Source organism: Xiphophorus couchianus, chromosome 7 (genome assembly GCF_001444195.1).
Source record: "Xiphophorus couchianus chromosome 7, X_couchianus-1.0, whole genome shotgun sequence".
Lineage (NCBI taxonomy): Eukaryota > Metazoa > Chordata > Actinopteri > Cyprinodontiformes > Poeciliidae > Xiphophorus > Xiphophorus couchianus.
In genome coordinates this window covers 36,240,973-36,258,777 of record NC_040234.1, presented here as the reverse complement: position 1 = coordinate 36,258,777, position 17,805 = coordinate 36,240,973, and the positions used below count along the sequence as shown (strand labels likewise).

Sequence of the window (17,805 nt, the reverse complement as noted above, 5' to 3'; positions counted from 1 at the left end):
CCCGGTTCTCTGATCCTTCAGGTATGTGGAGTACTTCAGCGGCTTACTCTCCGGCCAGATCAAGATCAACAACAAACCGCTGTTCCTTCATCACGTCATCATGCACGGCATCCCAGACTTCGAGTCCAAAGGAGGTCTGTGTCCTGCGCGGCTCTCCACCTCCGTCTGACGCCTCCAGCCGTTTTCTAACAGCTGTTTCTGCCGCAGGTTGTCGTCCCTTCCTGAAAATCTACCAGGCCATGCAGCCCGTCTACACATCTGGGATCTAGTAAGTCCTAACAGAGGCTCACGCTCAAACAATTTACAAGATTCCAGGGATGGAGAACTCTTAAGGGCTGGATAATAAAGCCCCTGATTTTCCTTTATTGCCCTGTAGAATCCCCTCCTCTCTTGTATAAGAGGTATAGGATATTAATTTGTGACTAGAGACCCAATGAAAGAGCCAGTCAGGCATCCATATGGACGCCCTCAAGGTTGTTCCTACGTGAGGACCCTTCAGGGTTCCAACAGTCAGAGGGGAAACACAACTTCCTTTCAATTGAGGGGACGATTCAGCTCTTCTTCTATTGTACCCCAGCTGAAGAAACGCTTTGAAACCATGATTTGGGAATCTACAGGAAGATTTCCCAACTTTTGTAAATCTCAGATCTTCACCGAGCTCCTTGGTCATTTTACATCCAAAACGCCTTAACCCCTGTGAGGTTAGAAAACCTTCCAGACCTTTCTGCACCATGCAGTCACTCCTGAAGAACAAATGGGCTCATATCCACCCGGCAGTGGGACGGCGTTGGCTGTTTCCACCACTGAATCCAGGAAGATGATGTCATCATCTGACATTTTATCTTTTCTTCCTGCAGCAACGTTCAAGGCGACAGCCAGACCAGCATCTGCATCACCATTGAGCCTGGTCTTCTTCTGAAAGGAGACATCCTGGTAAGAACCGAGCCGAGCCACAGAGCAGGTGGTTCCTGGGAAGGAGGGCAGGGTTCCAACTGGTTCCAGTAAATGTCCAGGAACCTCTCAGGAACTTTCCTTTGGGAATCCATGGGAATGTTTGGACCTAAATCAATAAATGTTTAGTCATGGGAAGCCATACATGTGATGTTTAATGGATAATAATATGTAAAAATATCAGTTACAAGCCCAATTGTTCATATCTGTGTGTCCTCATTATGCATGAAATATATGTAGCTGGTAATTTCTTTAAACTTACCTTTCTGTTGTCCACAAGCTCAGATGTGCAGCTCAATATTTACTTTCAATCTAAATATTTAGTTTGAAACTGTGGCATTTAATAATGAATGAATGAATAACATGGTGAAAATATGAATCCCCTCTTTATTTACTTATAATAAGCTAAATAACCCAAATTGCTGCAGTGTATCATCAGCCTGGCGGGCCACCAGGCTTTACTTGGACCCCCACCAGGTTAAGCATTGTTTGTTTATTTTAGGGTTTTTTAATGTTCACCTTTAAGACTTTAGCTGGTGCTTTGGTATTGTTAATAGTGTCATCCAATAACATAAATACCTAGTGATATTTTCACATTTTTAACTCAAAACCACGGTGGGCTGCCGGATCCCTGCCCCAGCATCGGTACCGCCGGGCTCAGGGAAACCCTGCTGCTGTTAATACTTCACTCTGTAACTTTACAATGGAACCCCATAAAACCTCTTCCGGACCAGAAACAGTTTAAAGTTCTATATTTTCCTCAGTAATGATCATTTTAGATCCCGTAAAAAAGCGGCATGCCCAGCAGGCGGAGTGATTCTGGGTTCTGGGGAATCTTGTTGGTTTTTTCCCAACAGGACGGCCGTGAAGAGCCGGCACTGTTCGAACGCTCTGCAGCGGTTTATGGGGATTATTGACAGAAGCAGTAAAACGAGGAGAACGACTGCTGGACTGGATCCTGCAGGCCTGTTTATAGAACCTCATTAGCATACAATGTGTTTCTGGAAACCGCGATGCAGCAGTGGACCGCTGCGGACTGTTAACTCTGACATCCGGTTCTTTGGGGGAACCGATCCGGCAGTCGTGTTATTGGTTTTATTTCTATCCTGTCGCTGAAACCATAAAGTTCTCCAAGAGCCGAGTCCTCCGGGTCCATCAGAACAACCACTCTGCGGTTCTGCTTCTGGCCACAGACCCAAACCCGTATCTCATCCCGTGTTTAAGGCAGACTAATGGATTCTACTGAATTAATGATCAGATTGAACGCCGCGCTGATGCTTGTTATTGTTGTGATTACAGGAACGGAGATGATGTCATTGTGGGCCGGGGGCCAACCCGACGGGGCCCGGGGTTCTCTGATTTATCTTTAGGACTTAAATTTATCCTGAACATTGATGCTGATTCATTTTCAGGATGTACAATGTGAATGAATTTCTTTACATTTAAGTGAATTTCTTATTTCTAACGATCATCAAACAACAAAAAGAAAAATAGCTTCTGGTTTTCCATCCGGTAGAAAGCAGAGGGACGAAATTAATGCATCAAATCATCTGATCTGAGCATTTATCTGATTTTTACTGAACTCAGTTTGGTCACTGATGAGTTTAAAGAGCAAGAAGAAAAATCTGGTTTGTCAGTATTTGAGCTGCTGCTGGTCATCCAGAGGAAACTGGCTGATTATAAAACTGAATCCAGAAAAAGAATCGTTCGACGTTGTGACTGAATCATTCCTGAATGTGAACACAGATCCAGATCTTGTGTTTACAGTGGAAACAGGAAACATTAAGAAGCTGCTTCTGGTTCAGAGCTGTTAGGAAATAATAACAGAAACATTCCACCATGTTTCTTCAGGTTTGGAAAAACTGAATTTGTTCATATTTTTGTTTTTGGTTCCTTCTGGAGAGAAATGTGAACATTTGGTTGTTTGAAATCGACCAGTTTTGTCTTTATTAAAGGTTTTCTTCCTGATCTGTCTGGAGCCAAATCTCTAAAAACGAGCATCATGCTGCCACTTCTGTGCTTTAGCATAAGGATGATAACAGGGAGAGATAAACTTCATATTCCTTCAGATTTTCCAGACGTGTTAAAAGAAGCTGCTTCTTCCACCAGAGAAAATTTTCTTTGTTGAGTTTGAGGTTTGACTCGGGGTTCTGGTGGTACCTCTGGACTCAGAACCAACTCACATTGAGGCTCTAATCTTGTATCCAGGGGTGTGCAGACATTCTGGGGGCTTGGTGTTTAAGTGGGGAAAAGGGCCACCCTGTGCGGCACATAGGCCTGATTCAAACCATTAGCCACATGCTAACAAGCTTGAATCAAGCACCACTACATAAATGTGAGAGATAGTTAATGTAGCCCAGAAATGCTACTTTGGGTCACACAATATAAAAAACATTTAAAATATTGTTCTCAGAAGGGCACTTCCTTTGTCCAGGGGTTAAAGGTCATGTGCTCCAGCACCACATAGCCTCTCTGTGCTCATTCCTGCCAACAGCTGTTAGAACCCAGACGAGCTCCTGGGTCAGAAGTATCAGGACACGTGGTGCTGTAGCAGTCTGTGAACCATCCAGCGGTCTGACGGTGACCTCTGTCTGCACTGTTTGACCCCCAGCTGAAGTGCTACCACAAACGCTACCGCAGCCCCTGCAGAGACGTGATCTTCCGGGTCCAGTTCCACACCTGCGCCGTCCATGACCTGGGAATCGTGTTTGGGAAGGACGAGCTGGATGAGACATTTAAAGGTAACAGGGAGCTTCTCCTCTGGGTTTCACCTGTTTGATGTAAAAATGATTCATACGTTAAAATGCTTCCTTTGTTCAGATGACAGGTTTCCAGAATATGGAAAAGTCGAGTTTATTTTCTCCTTTGGACCAGAGAAAATCCATGGTAAGCATCAGAGAGTTCAAACCTCTGTCTTTACCTGTCAGTCACTGTAAAGTCCAAGCGTCTGATGTAAAGACATTCACGTCTTCTGCTCCGTCTCTTTGTACTTCTGGTCAAGGTATGGACCACCTGGAAAACGGGCCGACCGTCTCGGTTGACTACAACACCCAGGATCCTCTGATTCGCTGGGATTCCTATGAAAACTTCAACCAGCTGTGCGAGGACACCACAGATGGTGAGAACAAGAGTCTTTGATTCAGTCTAAATATTCAAGAGGAATAAAGCTCTGCAAACATTGTTCAGGTGGAACAGGTGATTAAATGCCGGTTCTTCTATGCCTCGTTCTTACTGAGCGGTACGGGTCGGTATGGGTCAGTACCGACTCTCCTCCATGGGCTCAACCAGTTCTTCCCCAGTCCACCAGATTTGTCTCCAGTGGCAGATCCAGTGTGGTCCTTCTTCTTTTTTGGAACCACCTCAGCGTTGGTACCAGCCAGTCCAAGCTGGATACTGTCCACACATTCACTGATTGGCCCGTAGATTTATTCCAACCTCCCCACCATCGTTTTCAATCCATGATGAGACTCTAGTAGTTATAAATGGGTAATTCCCTGGTCAAACCTTGAGGTTTAAATAGTGGAGGAAGAGTTCACACAATGCCAACTGGACGGCCCAACCTGGAACGAACAAGTAGACTGAGATTTTGGAGAAGCTGGTTTGGAGACGCACACAATGACATCATCAGTGCGGCGACCACATCTCCCACTCACACACTGGAGACACACCCGACTTGGCTATACCAGACATCAACCACTGAGAGTGAGGCTAGGGAGTGGAGAGGCCCAGTGAGAAGCTGGACTCTCACTGGGCAGGCAGTTAAACCCAAAACGCCAAACATCATCCTAGAGCGACAACAAGTGTGGCTGACACAAGCAATGACGTCTTTCTGTCCATCAGTCAATGGACAGAAAGACGGTGTTGTGTGATGCCTGTAGCGCCGCCCTAACCGAACCGTTGTCCTATGAACCTATAACTGAAGGAATGATGCAGAAACAGTCAGAATGCTGAACTGTGTCGACCCGTTCTGAAGGTGTATAAACCTGTGGTTGGATCCAACTCTAAGGTCTAGTACAAGGCCTGAGAGTTTTACTGACTGCTGGACCTGGTAGTTTGTCTAAATAGATTTGTGTTTCGTGGACTTGGAGATTCGCTGTGGTGTGCTGGGTGAAGGTCGTCTCAGCTCTTGGGTTTTGTGCAGCCATCCGGTTCCTGTAGGACCAGACTGAGAGCTTGATCCATACTCCATCCCACCAGGGTTGGGTTGGTTCTGTTCCAGTGCAGCAGGTCTTGGTGCTGAGCAGCTGGATGGAGACAGATCCATCTGCTCTGGATTTCACAGTGTGAACACGTTTCTGTGTTTGACAGGACTGTGCTATCATTGGCACAAAGACCTCTAAACCAAAGCTGCTCTTGTTTTCTTGTGGGCCGAGACGGAGCGTACCGTTCCCGACGATCTGCTCTGCATCAAAAATATCCTCACATCGTAAACTTGTTGTATATCTCCTGAAAATCTCCCCACCCTGGTATAAATGACGGCCGATGGTGAAGGGAGACGGTTTTATGGCCCAAATCTATCTGCGGTGAAATGATCACAACAGAGAAGCCAACCGGGCCCAGGAGACCCGGGTCTGCAGACATTCCTGGGCCGAGCCACAGGCATGGAGCGAGGTTCCCCTGAGGCGGCCGCGGTCGCTCTGAGACCGGAGAGCCGCTTTCTGTGCCACCCAAAAAAGGAAGCGACGCCACGCCCTGAGCGGCACCGAGGAGCCGACCCGGCCCGGACCCGAGCCGCTCAACAAACACTCTAACAGGAAGTGTGTGTGTTATGGGAGGGGTCAGGCTGCTGTCCTCACATCCCCTCCCCCACCTGTTTGTATTAGGCTCCCAGTTAGTCAAAGGTCAGAGGTCATTTGGCTTCCCTTTATCACAGCTCATAAAGTGTTGCAGCCTGAAATAGATGTTGCTAAAATAGAGCAGGTGAAAGTCTCACCTCATCCTGCGGAGGTGTGTGTGTGTGTGTGTGTCACATCATCCTGAACTAGTGGGATCAAAACAAGACAAACCTTTTATAAAACCAGCAGCCATTTTAATTTTAATACATTTTATTAATTCTTCTTAAATTCGGTTGTTTAAAATCTGAATTTAATTGATTTTATATTAAACTTTAATTTATTACAGTTTTTCTGTATTATGAATTATATTATATGTATATAAAATATTCAACATGTCAAAATGATGAGACTGAACTGGCTGCATGTTGCGATGATGATGTGATTTATGTAGCAGAACCATTTGGATCCACTTCAGACTCATGAACAGAACCAGTTTGACCCAGAGCCGTTCGGCCAGCGCTCTGGCCCGGAACCATCAACCTCTCTGGTTCTGGGTATCATCAAAACTCATCTGTTTCACACGGTTCTGCTCAAAAACTGAGCTTCTGGTGGTTCTGCTGAAAATTCAGCCAAACCTGCAAAGAGATGGTTCAGATCCGACCAGATTCATGTGGCAGCGTGGCCTAGTCAAAGTTCAGATCTTAATTTGAGTGAGCATCTGTGGAAGACTTGAAAATTGATGTTGGAAAAGTTAATGAATAATGGAGAGAAGTTTCAGCTCTGAGTTCGTCCTTCCAGATGACTTTTGATGGATTCCTGTCAGAGAAGTGAACACTCAGCGTCTCAGACAGAAACATGCTGGATACTTTCTGTTTTTCCCTTATTTACCAGAGTTTGGAGGCAGGTTGTTGTGTTTTTGTTTTTTCTCGGCTGCAGGAACTCAGCTGGTTTTTATTCCCCGGTTCAGCTGCGCCTGCCGCTGCTCTGAGGAGCTGCAGGAGTTAATGCAGACTCCTGGTCCAGCGGCGGGGTGACGCAGCGGGGCGGCGACTCTGTGCTGCTCTGCTTCAGACTGCTGTCTGCAGCCCAGGGTTCGGCTGTGCTGCTGTTTTTCCTCTGTGACGCTGCGGGAAGAAAAGTTGGGAGGACATGTGAGTCGGACCCTCCGGACGCAGCGGAGCCACAGCCTCTGATTCACCAAGTAACATCAGGTTCTGCATTATCTTGCTGTCTGGATGTTTGAACTGTGTGAATGTTGATGTTGGTCCGGTGCTTCTGTCCTTTTCGTCTCCATATTTTGATCATTTCTGGAATCTTCCTGGAATGACAGAAATGGAGAAAAACCTCCAGAGGTTTCAATCGTCTGCTTGAGTTTCAGTGGTTTAGAGACCCATCAGCCTGAAGGTTCAGATGTTCTCCTGGCTCAGCTGTGGTCGGGTTACCTGAGGTTCTGTTACCAGAGTGCAGCGGTGACTTCATTAGAGGAGCAACGTCTCCAGGACAAGCTCAGACCTCCAGTGACCTTGATTTCTCTGTAAACAGATTTTCTCCTGCCACAAAGTTGCTGTTTCACCTCTTCCAGCAATTCCTCGTTGGCCTCATGCAAGTTAGCTCCGGGTCATGGTTGTTTTCCCAGCCGAGCCCGGTCCGTCTGTCCGGTTGAGCTCCTGCAGTCCAAACAGCAGAACTGGGCTTCAGGAAGGCAAACTGAAACTCTGAGCCCAGAAAGATTCAGATTAGGATTGGAGCCAGGACTTTGTTTTCAGCTGTAATGTGAAGCTTGTTTGTGGATAAGATGGAGTTGGATCATTGAAAAGATCTATAGCTGAGACTTTAAAATCAACTCCACTCATTTTTAGCATTTTGTAGCTATTAATCTGTAAACAACAACAATTTAAACTAGATTTGACCCGGATGTAAGAAACATACGGCAAACTAAACGGCTAGATTCCCAACATCTGTCATCAGTTACATTTAAATATTTATTTGATTGAAATTATTAAAATAAAAGTGGGTAAAGTTAAAATGAGATGTTGTTTTTTAAAATATTGTTTCAAAAGGAAACCATGAAAAGAATAACTGGGCCGAAAGCAGAACCCTGAGGAACTCCTACAGGTTACGGCTCCGGATCTGATTCATGTAAACAGTTGGTTGAAAGGCAGCGTGTGAACCGTGTAAAATGGATCCCAGGAAAATCATTTCTCCATGTGAAGACGATGCTGACCCGTTCCACCGCCGGGTGACCTTCAGTGGTTCGCTGAAGGTCACCTTCCATCATGGAATAAAACCCAAACCTGACAGTTTGAGACACTTGTTGTCGTTCATCTGAAAGTTTCCCTGAGGTTTGTTGGTCGTCCCTCCAGCAGGACGCTGACGTCTCGGCCTTTGTGTTGGCAACAAGCTGCCGCGCTGTCGACCCGAGTCTGGTCCCAGACTTTGGCAGATTATTCTGCTTTGACTCCAAACAGCTCTGGTTGCGTAACGACCAAGATGGAGAACCAAAGGTCCTCTAGTCGAGGCTGCATGGGACACAGAGACAACAAGTGCCTTGTGCTGTGGAGTGTCCCTGTTTGGCCATGAAGGGGCCACAGAGGCAGAGGGCCTCTGCAGGGCGACGGGGGATACGGAGCTTCGTTAACAACCAAATGCTTTGTTAAGGACTTCCAGGAGAATTAATGGTGTATCTGCCTGTTTTCTTGTAGTCTGTGAGCTCCAGAGCGGTGCTGGTTATCTGCTGTCCATTATGTGTTGGAATGAATGGGAGGTCTGTTATTGTCTAATGGAAACAGCTTTATTCCAGCTGTTAGCAGTCAACAGCACGGCTTTATACAGCTGATTCGGCTGAACGAGCCAAACACGACCAAAGATGTCATTAATTATGGGCCTTTATCCATCTGGATAAAAACCATACATGGACAGAGGAAAACAAGGTAATAGCAGATGATGCAACCCCTGATATCCGTACGTTAGTTGCTTCCTTCTGGCCAAAGCTGCTGCCTTCCTCTAACCCCAAACGATTAAACTAGCATAAAGGTAAAACTCAAACTTCTTTCTGTTAATGTAATTGTACATGTATGCTGCCATCTTTTCATAAAAATTCCTCCTGACATTTTCAGACATCAATTTCCCCATCACTATCTTTCTATTTATAAGCACTTTAAAACACCGAGACTAACAAAGGTATTGAACAGAAATCATAAAAGCATCAAATACAAATCTTTCCCCCGACTCCCTTTCTTCTTGTTGCTAAGTACTTTCCTTGTGATTGCTAGCTAGCTAGCAATCTCAGCTTCCAAGAGAATCTGAAATGTTTGAAGCCAAATTAAGAGCCTGAACCACCAACCTTTGGTTTCCAGTCGTCCTCCCAGCATTCCCAAAAACATCATGAACACATGACTTCTGTGGTTCTGCTGCCTTATTTATTGTCCTGCGGCCCGTGGGACCTGTTAATGTGGGTCGTTTATCTTCCCGTTCTCAGCCGAGCTTTGAGACGACGAGGCCTCGGCTTCTCCATCAACTCATTCTGGTTCCACTGGGAAACTGGCTTCTCTTTGGTTACCGTCTTTCTTTTGATACTCCTGCTCCTTGTCATAACATGATACTCCTCGTTCCACATGGAGCCGTGTTTTATTATCATGAAGCGACTACAGTACAGACCAAAGGTTTGGACACACCTTTTAATCCAATGAGTTTCCTTTATTTTCATGACTATTGACATTGTAGATTCACACTGAAGGCATCAAAACTATGAATAACATGTGGAAATATGCACTAAACAAAAAAGTGTAAAACAACTGAAAATAGCCCTTATATTCTAGTTTCTTCAAAGTAGCAACCTTTTGCTGTGATTACTGCTTTGCACACACTCTGCATTTTCTTGATGAGCTTCAAGAGGTCGTCACCTGAAATGGTTTTCACTTCATAGGTCAACCTGTCCTGTCAGGTTAATAAGTGGGATTTCTTGCCTTATAAATAGTCATGAAAATAAAGAAAACCCATTGAATTAGAAGGTGTGTCCAAACGTTTGGTCTGTACTGTATGTTGGCACATCCTACATCAGTGGCTGGTCGCATTAGATTTTGGTTTATCGTTTCATCAACAGCCTTTCTAACCAACCTGGGGAAAAGGAATCACCCCTAAACCCAAAAGAACCCAAAACGATTGAGATTGAGGTCAAGAACTGATGAACAGAGTCGGAGGATGTTGAGCCGTTTCCTTCAGTGGTTCTTGGTGCAGCACCCCCACAGGTGAGGAGGGGAACAGGTTGCTCAGAGGATGTAGTTGGTTTGACACGGAGCAGTGAGAAAGAGAACTGCAGAACCAAAGTTGCAACTTTTCAATTTGTTTCCCAACCAAACCAAAGTCTACCAGACTAACAGGTGTGGAAACACGACTGGATCTTTGTGGTAATGTGGCCACAAGGTGGAGCTGTTTTGACTCTGGTGCTATATGTCAGTGTGGACGGTGTTAGCTGTTGCTACTTTCTTATTTGTGGTTTCTTTAAAATTGCTGACATCATGATGGAAAATCAATGACCTTGTTTGTTCCATTATCTTGTCCTTTATTTTCCAGTCTTAAACATTTTGCACTTCCAGATATTGACTCACCGCAGCTTCTGATGAATATTGGATGAGCTGCAACACAAGTGTTTACTGGGACTAGTGTTTTGGGGAGGAAGGGGTTATGCACTTTGCCAGTTTCACTCAGATTCAGCTATGCTTTACTGCATATTGTTGCAGATCTTGTGTAAGTATTTCCAAACCCTCTGCATTACTGTAAGTAAGAACCATTGAGCTCCGGTTTACAGTAAAGTCAGCCTTTGTTGGCAAATCAATCGTTCAGCCATTACATTTGTCCAAATACGGCCGCAGACTAAACTTACATACGATTACAGCATCGTGTGCCTCTGGGGCGTATTAAATGTAAATACATGTAGAGCTATTCTGGTCCTGCTATGAGTCGCCGTGGGGAACATTCCCAGAACGTGTTTCATGATTTCTTTTTATTAATGCAGCCTTCAAACGCAGAGAGAGACCAACGGGAGCCGCACACATGTGTGTTTGTGTACAGACGCCGCAGGAGTAACATGCTATTTCCGTTGTAACGGGGGTATCTACTGCCACTGGGGTGAGAGGCCAAAGTTCAAAGATGAAGAGGTCAAACAGTTGCACCATATGGCTCACAGAACCTTAAAATATCTGGCACCACCTAAACGCGCCTTAGATTACAGCCGTAAAAAGTTTGAGTTTATCAGCTGCTGTTCTTGTTGATGAGGATCTGAGAATGAAATCAACTTGTGTTTCCCTCCACACCAGCTCAACACATGCTGCGTCTTATCACAGGGACGGCTCTGTCAGAGGTTATTTGTAGAGGCTTATGTGGATTCATTTCAAGCAAATGAAAACAGCAGCAGACGCATCAACATAAATAGTCGTTCGGACCGCAGACGAAAGTGTAACGTAACGGATTAGATGTCCTGTAGTACAAGAGGAGATGCTGTTCGTTCGTCACATCAGTTTTAGGGCGGATGACTAAAGTCCTGGAATCGTCAGTTAACTTCCTCATCAGGGGCAGAACAGAGGCGTAGGACACCGAGACGGTTGGGGGAAATTTGTTGGACATTTTTAGACTAATTAAAAATATTTTTCATATTGTTATAGACTCTTTATAAACCTGCTTTGAATTGGGGTAAAATATGTTCATGAATTTTAAAAAATGTGATCCAGAGTTTGGAGTTTTCTGGCAAAATGCAATAAAGGAACTGAATGGTTCATATCTTCAAACAGTTCAGAAAGAATGATTCTTTCATGGCAATAAATCAACAGAAAACAGAGTTAGGGGTTCTCGTTCTTCTGTTTGGTCCATCTGCCTGCAGCAGGGTGGAGCGCCTCCTGCAGCAGGGTGGTGCGCCTCCTGCAGCAGGGTGGTGCGCCTCCTGCAGCAGGGTGGTGCGCCTCCTGCAGCAGGGTGGAGCGCCTCCTGCAGCAGGGTGGAGCTCCTCCTGCAGCAGGGTGGTGCGCCTCCTGCAGCAGGGTGGTGCGCCTCCTGCAGCAGGGTGGTGCGCCTCCTGCAGCAGGGTGGAGCTCCTCCTGCAGCAGGGTGGTGCGCCTCCTGCAGCAGGGTGGAGCTCCTCCTGCAGCAGGGTGGAGCGCCTCCTGCAGCAGGGTGGAGCTCCTCCTGCAGCAGGGTGGTGCGCCTCCTGCAGCAGGGTGGAGCGCCTCCTGCAGCAGGGTGGAGCTCCTCCTGCAGCAGGGTGGTGCGCCTCCTGCAGCAGGGTGGAGCTCCTCCTGCAGCAGGGTGGAGCTCCTCCTGCAGCAGGGTGGTGCTCCTCCTGCAGCAGGGTGGAGCTCCTCCTGCAGCAGGGTGGTGCGCCTCCTGCAGCAGGGTGGTGCGCCTCCTGCAGCAGGGTGGAGCTCCTCCTGCAGCAGGGTGGAGCGCCTCCTGCAGCAGGGTGGAGCTCCTCCTGCAGCAGGGTGGTGCGCCTCCTGCAGCAGGGTGGAGCGCCTCCTGCAGCAGGGTGGAGCTCCTCCTGCAGCAGGGTGGTGCGCCTCCTGCAGCAGGGTGGAGCTCCTCCTGCAGCAGGGTGGAGCTCCTCCTGCAGCAGGGTGGAGCTCCTCCTGCAGCAGGGTGGAGCTCCTCCTGCAGCAGGGTGGTGCGCCTCCTGCAGCAGGGTGGAGCGCCTCCTGCAGCAGGGTGGAGCTCCTCCTGCAGCAGGGTGGTGCGCCTCCTGCAGCAGGGTGGAGCTCCTCCTGCAGCAGGGTGGAGCTCCTCCTGCTCTCCAGCAAGCAAACTGAGCAGCATCCAGGCGCAGGGAGAATAGGTTCTGAATTATTTAATGTGTTAGTATAATAAAGGCCTTTTTGCAGTTTTCATCAGAATTGGTGTGTAAAGGAAGGATGTGTGTGTAATAGAGTTGGATGAGGCTCCATCAAACCCTGGTCTGTGGAATTCGGTGGCCCCTTAGCCTCCACCTACACGCACCATCACACACGCTGTTGTGACAGACCTCCCACATGCCCAAACAGAACAGGGTCAGCCTGTGGAGCAGAGCGGACCTCAGCAGCCTCAGAGCAACACCAGCAGCTTCAACTCAGACACAAAGTGGCTCCGCAGAGGGAGGAGGAGCCAGGATCCGACTTTCAGCCTCTGCTGATCCGACTTTCCGCCGCAGGGCTTTCCCTCCGTAGTTTGGGGATGAATGGTTGTCTGTCGCTCACACAGGTAGGAGACCTGCTGGCTTCCTGCTGTTTCCCTGGACCAGGCTGCAGCGCAGCGTGTTGAGGTATTAAATCTGGGAGTGTCGACTGCAGGACAGGTGATAAAAAAGGTGCTGAAATTAGAGCAGAGAGCGCGAAAGGCTCTTCTTTCATGAGCAATGTCTATGTTTATCTGCAGGACTGTGTGCACAGCTTGATATCAGAGTGTTTTTATGAGCTTTACAAATATGCAGTGATGACTTGTTCAGACCAGCTGGCCATTCAGGGACACCTAATAAAAACCCCAAAATGGACAAACTTGGTCCCATTTGGGTTTGAACTGTGTGATAGTTGGTATCACTGCTGCCTTGCAGTAAGAACTCGGATCCCGGCCTGAGCTCTTTCAGCATGGAGTCTGCATGTTCTTCCTGTGCATGTGTGGGTTCTGCCCAGGTACTCCAGGTTGCACCCAAAGTCCAAAAACGTGACTATAGGTCGATCGAGTTGGAATATGTTGGCGAGTGGAGTGGCTATTTTCAACTGGTTGTTGACTGAAGTTGGTTGTGGTTCTGCAGCTCTGGTAGAGCCAGAAACCTGGCTGGTTCACCTGAACAGTCAGTGAAGGAGAAAACAAAGCTGGTAAACAGTTTGACTCACTAAGCAACATGCAGTTTTTGGTTTAAGTACCGTTTACTTAGCAACCAGAATCTGATGCAGGACATCAGCACCACCTGCTGCCACGGCTCCACCTGGAGGTAGCTTCTTGTCCTTCAGGCTGAGTGGGACCCTGAGGCTCAGCCAGCAGGTTAGATCTCTGATTGGCCAGGGCACGACGGTCACAATAACCGCCTCTTCTGATCCTCCTTTACCAAGGTTTAGAAACTGCTGCCTGACATTTCCACATAGGAAGAGATCCCAGAACTCACCAGATCACCTTGATATCCAGGAGTCAGACGGGAAGGGATGCTTGGGTTTCTTCCTGAGGTTGTTACCATGGCAACCCACCACTTAGATGAGTAAAGACGGATGAATGAATCACATGGTCACTGCCCATTTCTCCTCTGCTGTGTTTGCTTTTGTCTAAAATGAAATGAATCCAGCAGATGAATAAAAATCTGTTTTAAAAACTCATAATTACATATTTATTCAACTGTAAGACTTGAACCTTTATAAGTTGTGTTTAAAGCTATATTGAGTGTCTTTTCTTGATCATCTATGCATCACGTCAAACATGAACACGTTTATATTCTATGCCCTCCCTTCCCTTGGCAGTCTGCCTGGGTCGGCCCCGGGAGGCTCCGCGGTGCCACTGGGCCTCTGAGAGCCCCGTATTCACTACCACAGAGATGAAGGTTTCTATAGGCTGCAGAGACACAGGCAGCGTCTTTGTGCAGCTCCTTTCTCAGCTGGACAATCAGAAAAGGATACATGTCCATGCTTTGATATGGGTTTCTTAGAACGTTTTGTGGAGGAGGAAAGAACCAGGTATTGCTTTTATCTGAACTCTTACCCATGTATGACGAGCAGAAAGTTTTAAATCTTTAGTCCGACAAGTTGACTGCTTGACAGAAAAGAACTGGGCTTTGTTTGTGGTTCTGTTTTAACTTTCTAAGTGCCTCTCCTGGTATGTTGTACTTGTTTTTTAAACACAGGAGAACCCTCCTGGCCTTTCTTTGTCAGAGGAAGGAAAATTTCCAGTGATGACTAAATCTTTCTGACTGGGACACCCTATATCCTTACAAGCCTTGGCTGCAGCTGTAGGCTGTAAATACAAGAAAAATCTTTGTCTGATTGACCAGTATTAGTCAGATGGCACATATTTATATGGTTAGCTAAAAAAAAGAGGGGCAAAGCCTGGTGATTTCATATTTTCCACAGCACAATCTGCAGTAAATGTTCATTTCCTGAAGCTGGTAGAAAAGTGGAAATAAGCCAGCAGCGCCGTTGGCTGGATAGCCTTTCTTCATAGCTGCACACACTTTTCTTCTTAATGTCTTGATTTATTTTTAGTAGTTTGCACAGTTGTATCGGTAGTTGCCGAGTCACTGTGGCTATGGGAATGTGTGGGCAGCTGAATATAAATGGGTTCTGAAGAACAGACACATTGTTGATCAGACTCTAAACAGACTTCGTTCTATTTGTTTCAGACGTCATTCACACCCAGGGGCCTCTGGACGGGAGTCTCTATGCCAAAGTTCGTAAAAAGGAGTCAGGTGAAGGAACGGTCACGTCAAATGGCCTTCCAGCCACAGCTGTTGAACACGCTCTACCTGCTGGTGACCACGCCCTGTCAGTGAGCAGTGATTCAGGAAACTCCACTGCCTCTATCAAAACTGACCGAACGGATGAAGCCACATCAGCACCGCAGGCTTCCACTGTGAGTCAGACACACGTCACCGTGGACGAGGTGGTACCTTCAGTCCGTCAACAAGCTCCACCAGCACAACAACCAATAAGTCCCAAGGAGAAGAAGGAATTAGAGCAACTACTGAGTGGACTGGAGGGGCCCTTGCACAGACAGGCCTACGTGTCCACGCCAACATCTGCTGCCGCTGCAGGAATGCTTCACCTGGTGCCCGCCCAGGTCCATGTAAATGGGCACAGTGGTATTGATCGTGAAACGGACATCCTGGATGATGAACTGCCCACCAGTCAAGAGGGCAACAGTGTGGACAGTTTGGGGACGTTTTCCTCCACAGATGGACGAGCTACACCGGCTGATCTTTACTACCAGTCTGAACCGCTTATCAACGGCCAGGAATCTGTGCCGTATCTGGAGCGCAACATCCCAGAGAAACCTCTGGATACCATTCAGCCACATGTTGGCAGATCTGATAAACCTGTTGCTCTGATCCAAAGTGATTTAACCCCATCATTGGAAAATTACATGGCTACCCAGAACGGCAACTTGTTTCGTTCTCGTTCCTTTGGTGCCGAGCCAAAGTCCATGCCACAGGCTCCCACCCGCACCACCAGCAGCAGGGACGCCGTCCAACGTGGTCTCAATGTCTGGCAGCGATTTGGAGTTCCAGAGGAGCCAGTAACTGAAGGAATCACATTCAGTCCACTCCCATCTGTGTCAATGTCCACTCACCACAGCCTGCCGCAGTTCCCACACCGCCACAGTGCTTCTCAGGAAGAGATCGAGCAATCTATCGAAACCCTTAACCTACTCATGTCGAACCTGGAGCCCAGCCGTTCAGTCGTATCAAAATCCCAAAGTGCTCCACTGAGGGAAATGGTGGTGACCACGCAACCGTCCTTCTCCCAGAGCCAAACCAGACCGTCCCTTCAGACTGATGCTGCTCCAGTACCCAGCCTGGCTAGCAGTCTATCAATAGCTCACACATCATCTGGGAAGCCAGTTTCACCAGAGCCCTCACCTTTCAATCGATCTCCAAATTACTCCTCTGCAACCAGTGGTTCATCACAGATCCCTCCCTCTTTAAGCCCCCACCTTCAGCTCAAACCTATCGCCAGATTCCCAACAAGTATCCAGCCCTCAGACGTCTCAGAGCCCCAAAGAAGCCCAAGTTCTGCCTCAGCATCATCTCAGCCAAGAGACGGTGAGCCAGAGGAAGTCTTCAATGTAGAAGGTCTGGTGGCCCAGAGAGTCGCAGGTAAGACCTTTTTATCTGTTGTGTTAGAGCAGGAGTCTCAAACTCCAGTCCTCGAGGGCCGGTGTCCTGCAACCTTTAGATGAGCCTCTGCTGCACCACCTGAATACAATAATTAGGTCATTAAGGCTCTGGAGAACTGATCTACACAAGGAGGAGGTAATTAAGCCGTTTCCTTCCAGGGTTTTGTACCTGTGGCAGATCTAAAAACTGCAAGACAGCGGCCCTTGAGGACTGGAGTTTGACCCCGGTGTGTTAGAAAATAATGTCCTACCTTTTTTTATTCTTTTTTTTTGGCCACTAAACATATACACAGCCCAGTTTGGCCCTACTGGGTTCTCATCTGCCATCAATCTGAAGAAATTAAATAATCTGGAATAAAGTTGGGCTGCAGTTTCTTGACACGTTCTAATCTGCAAACATCGCCAATGCCAGATTTTGCAGAGGTTAGAGAGCATACTAATAATTTTACTATTCAAAGGTAACAGTCAGGAGAAGGGTACAAAATGAGATCTACAGCAGTATGTCAACTTTCTATAGCACAGTTAAGCCATTCATGTTTAGAAACAAAATAGGATGACTGACAGAAAATATTTGCATTTCAAAAATTACACAGAAAAAGTGTGGCTGTCCAGCGGTCCACCACCGAAGGGTCAGCAGAAAGTACTGGTCATTTCCAACATTATGTCTGGACTTGGTTGAAAAACAGATTCATTCAGGGAAAACATCCAGGCTTGGCTAAAATCTCCTAAATCCTTGTGGGAGAGCGTGTTCTGTATTCTGGTTTGAAGGAAACCAACTGGAATGTTTGGGCCACAATTCCAGAAGTTCTGATCGGCACAAAAACAACACGGGTCATCACTGACAGAAAACAAGCCCTGTTGTGAAATGTGGTGGTGGCAGTATCTGTGGTTAGTTTTCTTCAGATGGAGCTGAGGTTTCGTTTAGGCGGATGAAGTTAAGAGTAGTTCTTCGTCAGTTTTGACCAGTAATGTGAAGCTGACTGCCAGAACGCTACACACTCGTCTTCAGGCAGCCTGAATGCAAACCCAAAACAAAACCTTACCAGAAGAAAATATATGTTTTGGTGGTCCAGAGATAAATCTGATCAAATCTGTGGGGTCGCCTGAAGAGATTGCCTCCCAATTTGAAACGTAAAAAACTTTTACAAGGTGGGGAGAGTCAACATTACGCCTCGTTTCCACTGAGGATACCGGATGGGTCAGGACAGTAGTTTCTGTTTCCACTGTAAAATGGAAACAGAAA

At 47.1% G+C, this 17,805-nt stretch overlaps 1 protein-coding gene across 11 annotated transcripts in view; it reads left to right on the top strand.

Annotated features, from left to right (window-relative positions):
* tns1b (tensin 1b) overlaps nt 1–17,805 on the top strand; it is a 119,964-nt gene that overhangs the window by 82,693 nt on the left and 19,466 nt on the right. For 9 of the 11 annotated variants that reach the window (XM_028022412.1, XM_028022411.1, XM_028022410.1 and 6 more), the window contains 7 exons: nt 22–134; nt 208–268; nt 858–933; nt 3,563–3,692; nt 3,772–3,837; nt 3,947–4,069; nt 15,070–16,542. In XM_028022412.1, the coding sequence (XP_027878213.1) occupies nt 22–134; nt 208–268; nt 858–933; nt 3,563–3,692; nt 3,772–3,837; nt 3,947–4,069; nt 15,070–16,542 (2,042 nt within the window). The remainder of the gene's footprint in view (nt 1–21; nt 135–207; nt 269–857; nt 934–3,562; nt 3,693–3,771; nt 3,838–3,946; nt 4,070–15,069; nt 16,543–17,805) is intronic. The other 2 variants (XM_028022418.1, XM_028022408.1) reach the window with 1 other exon arrangement.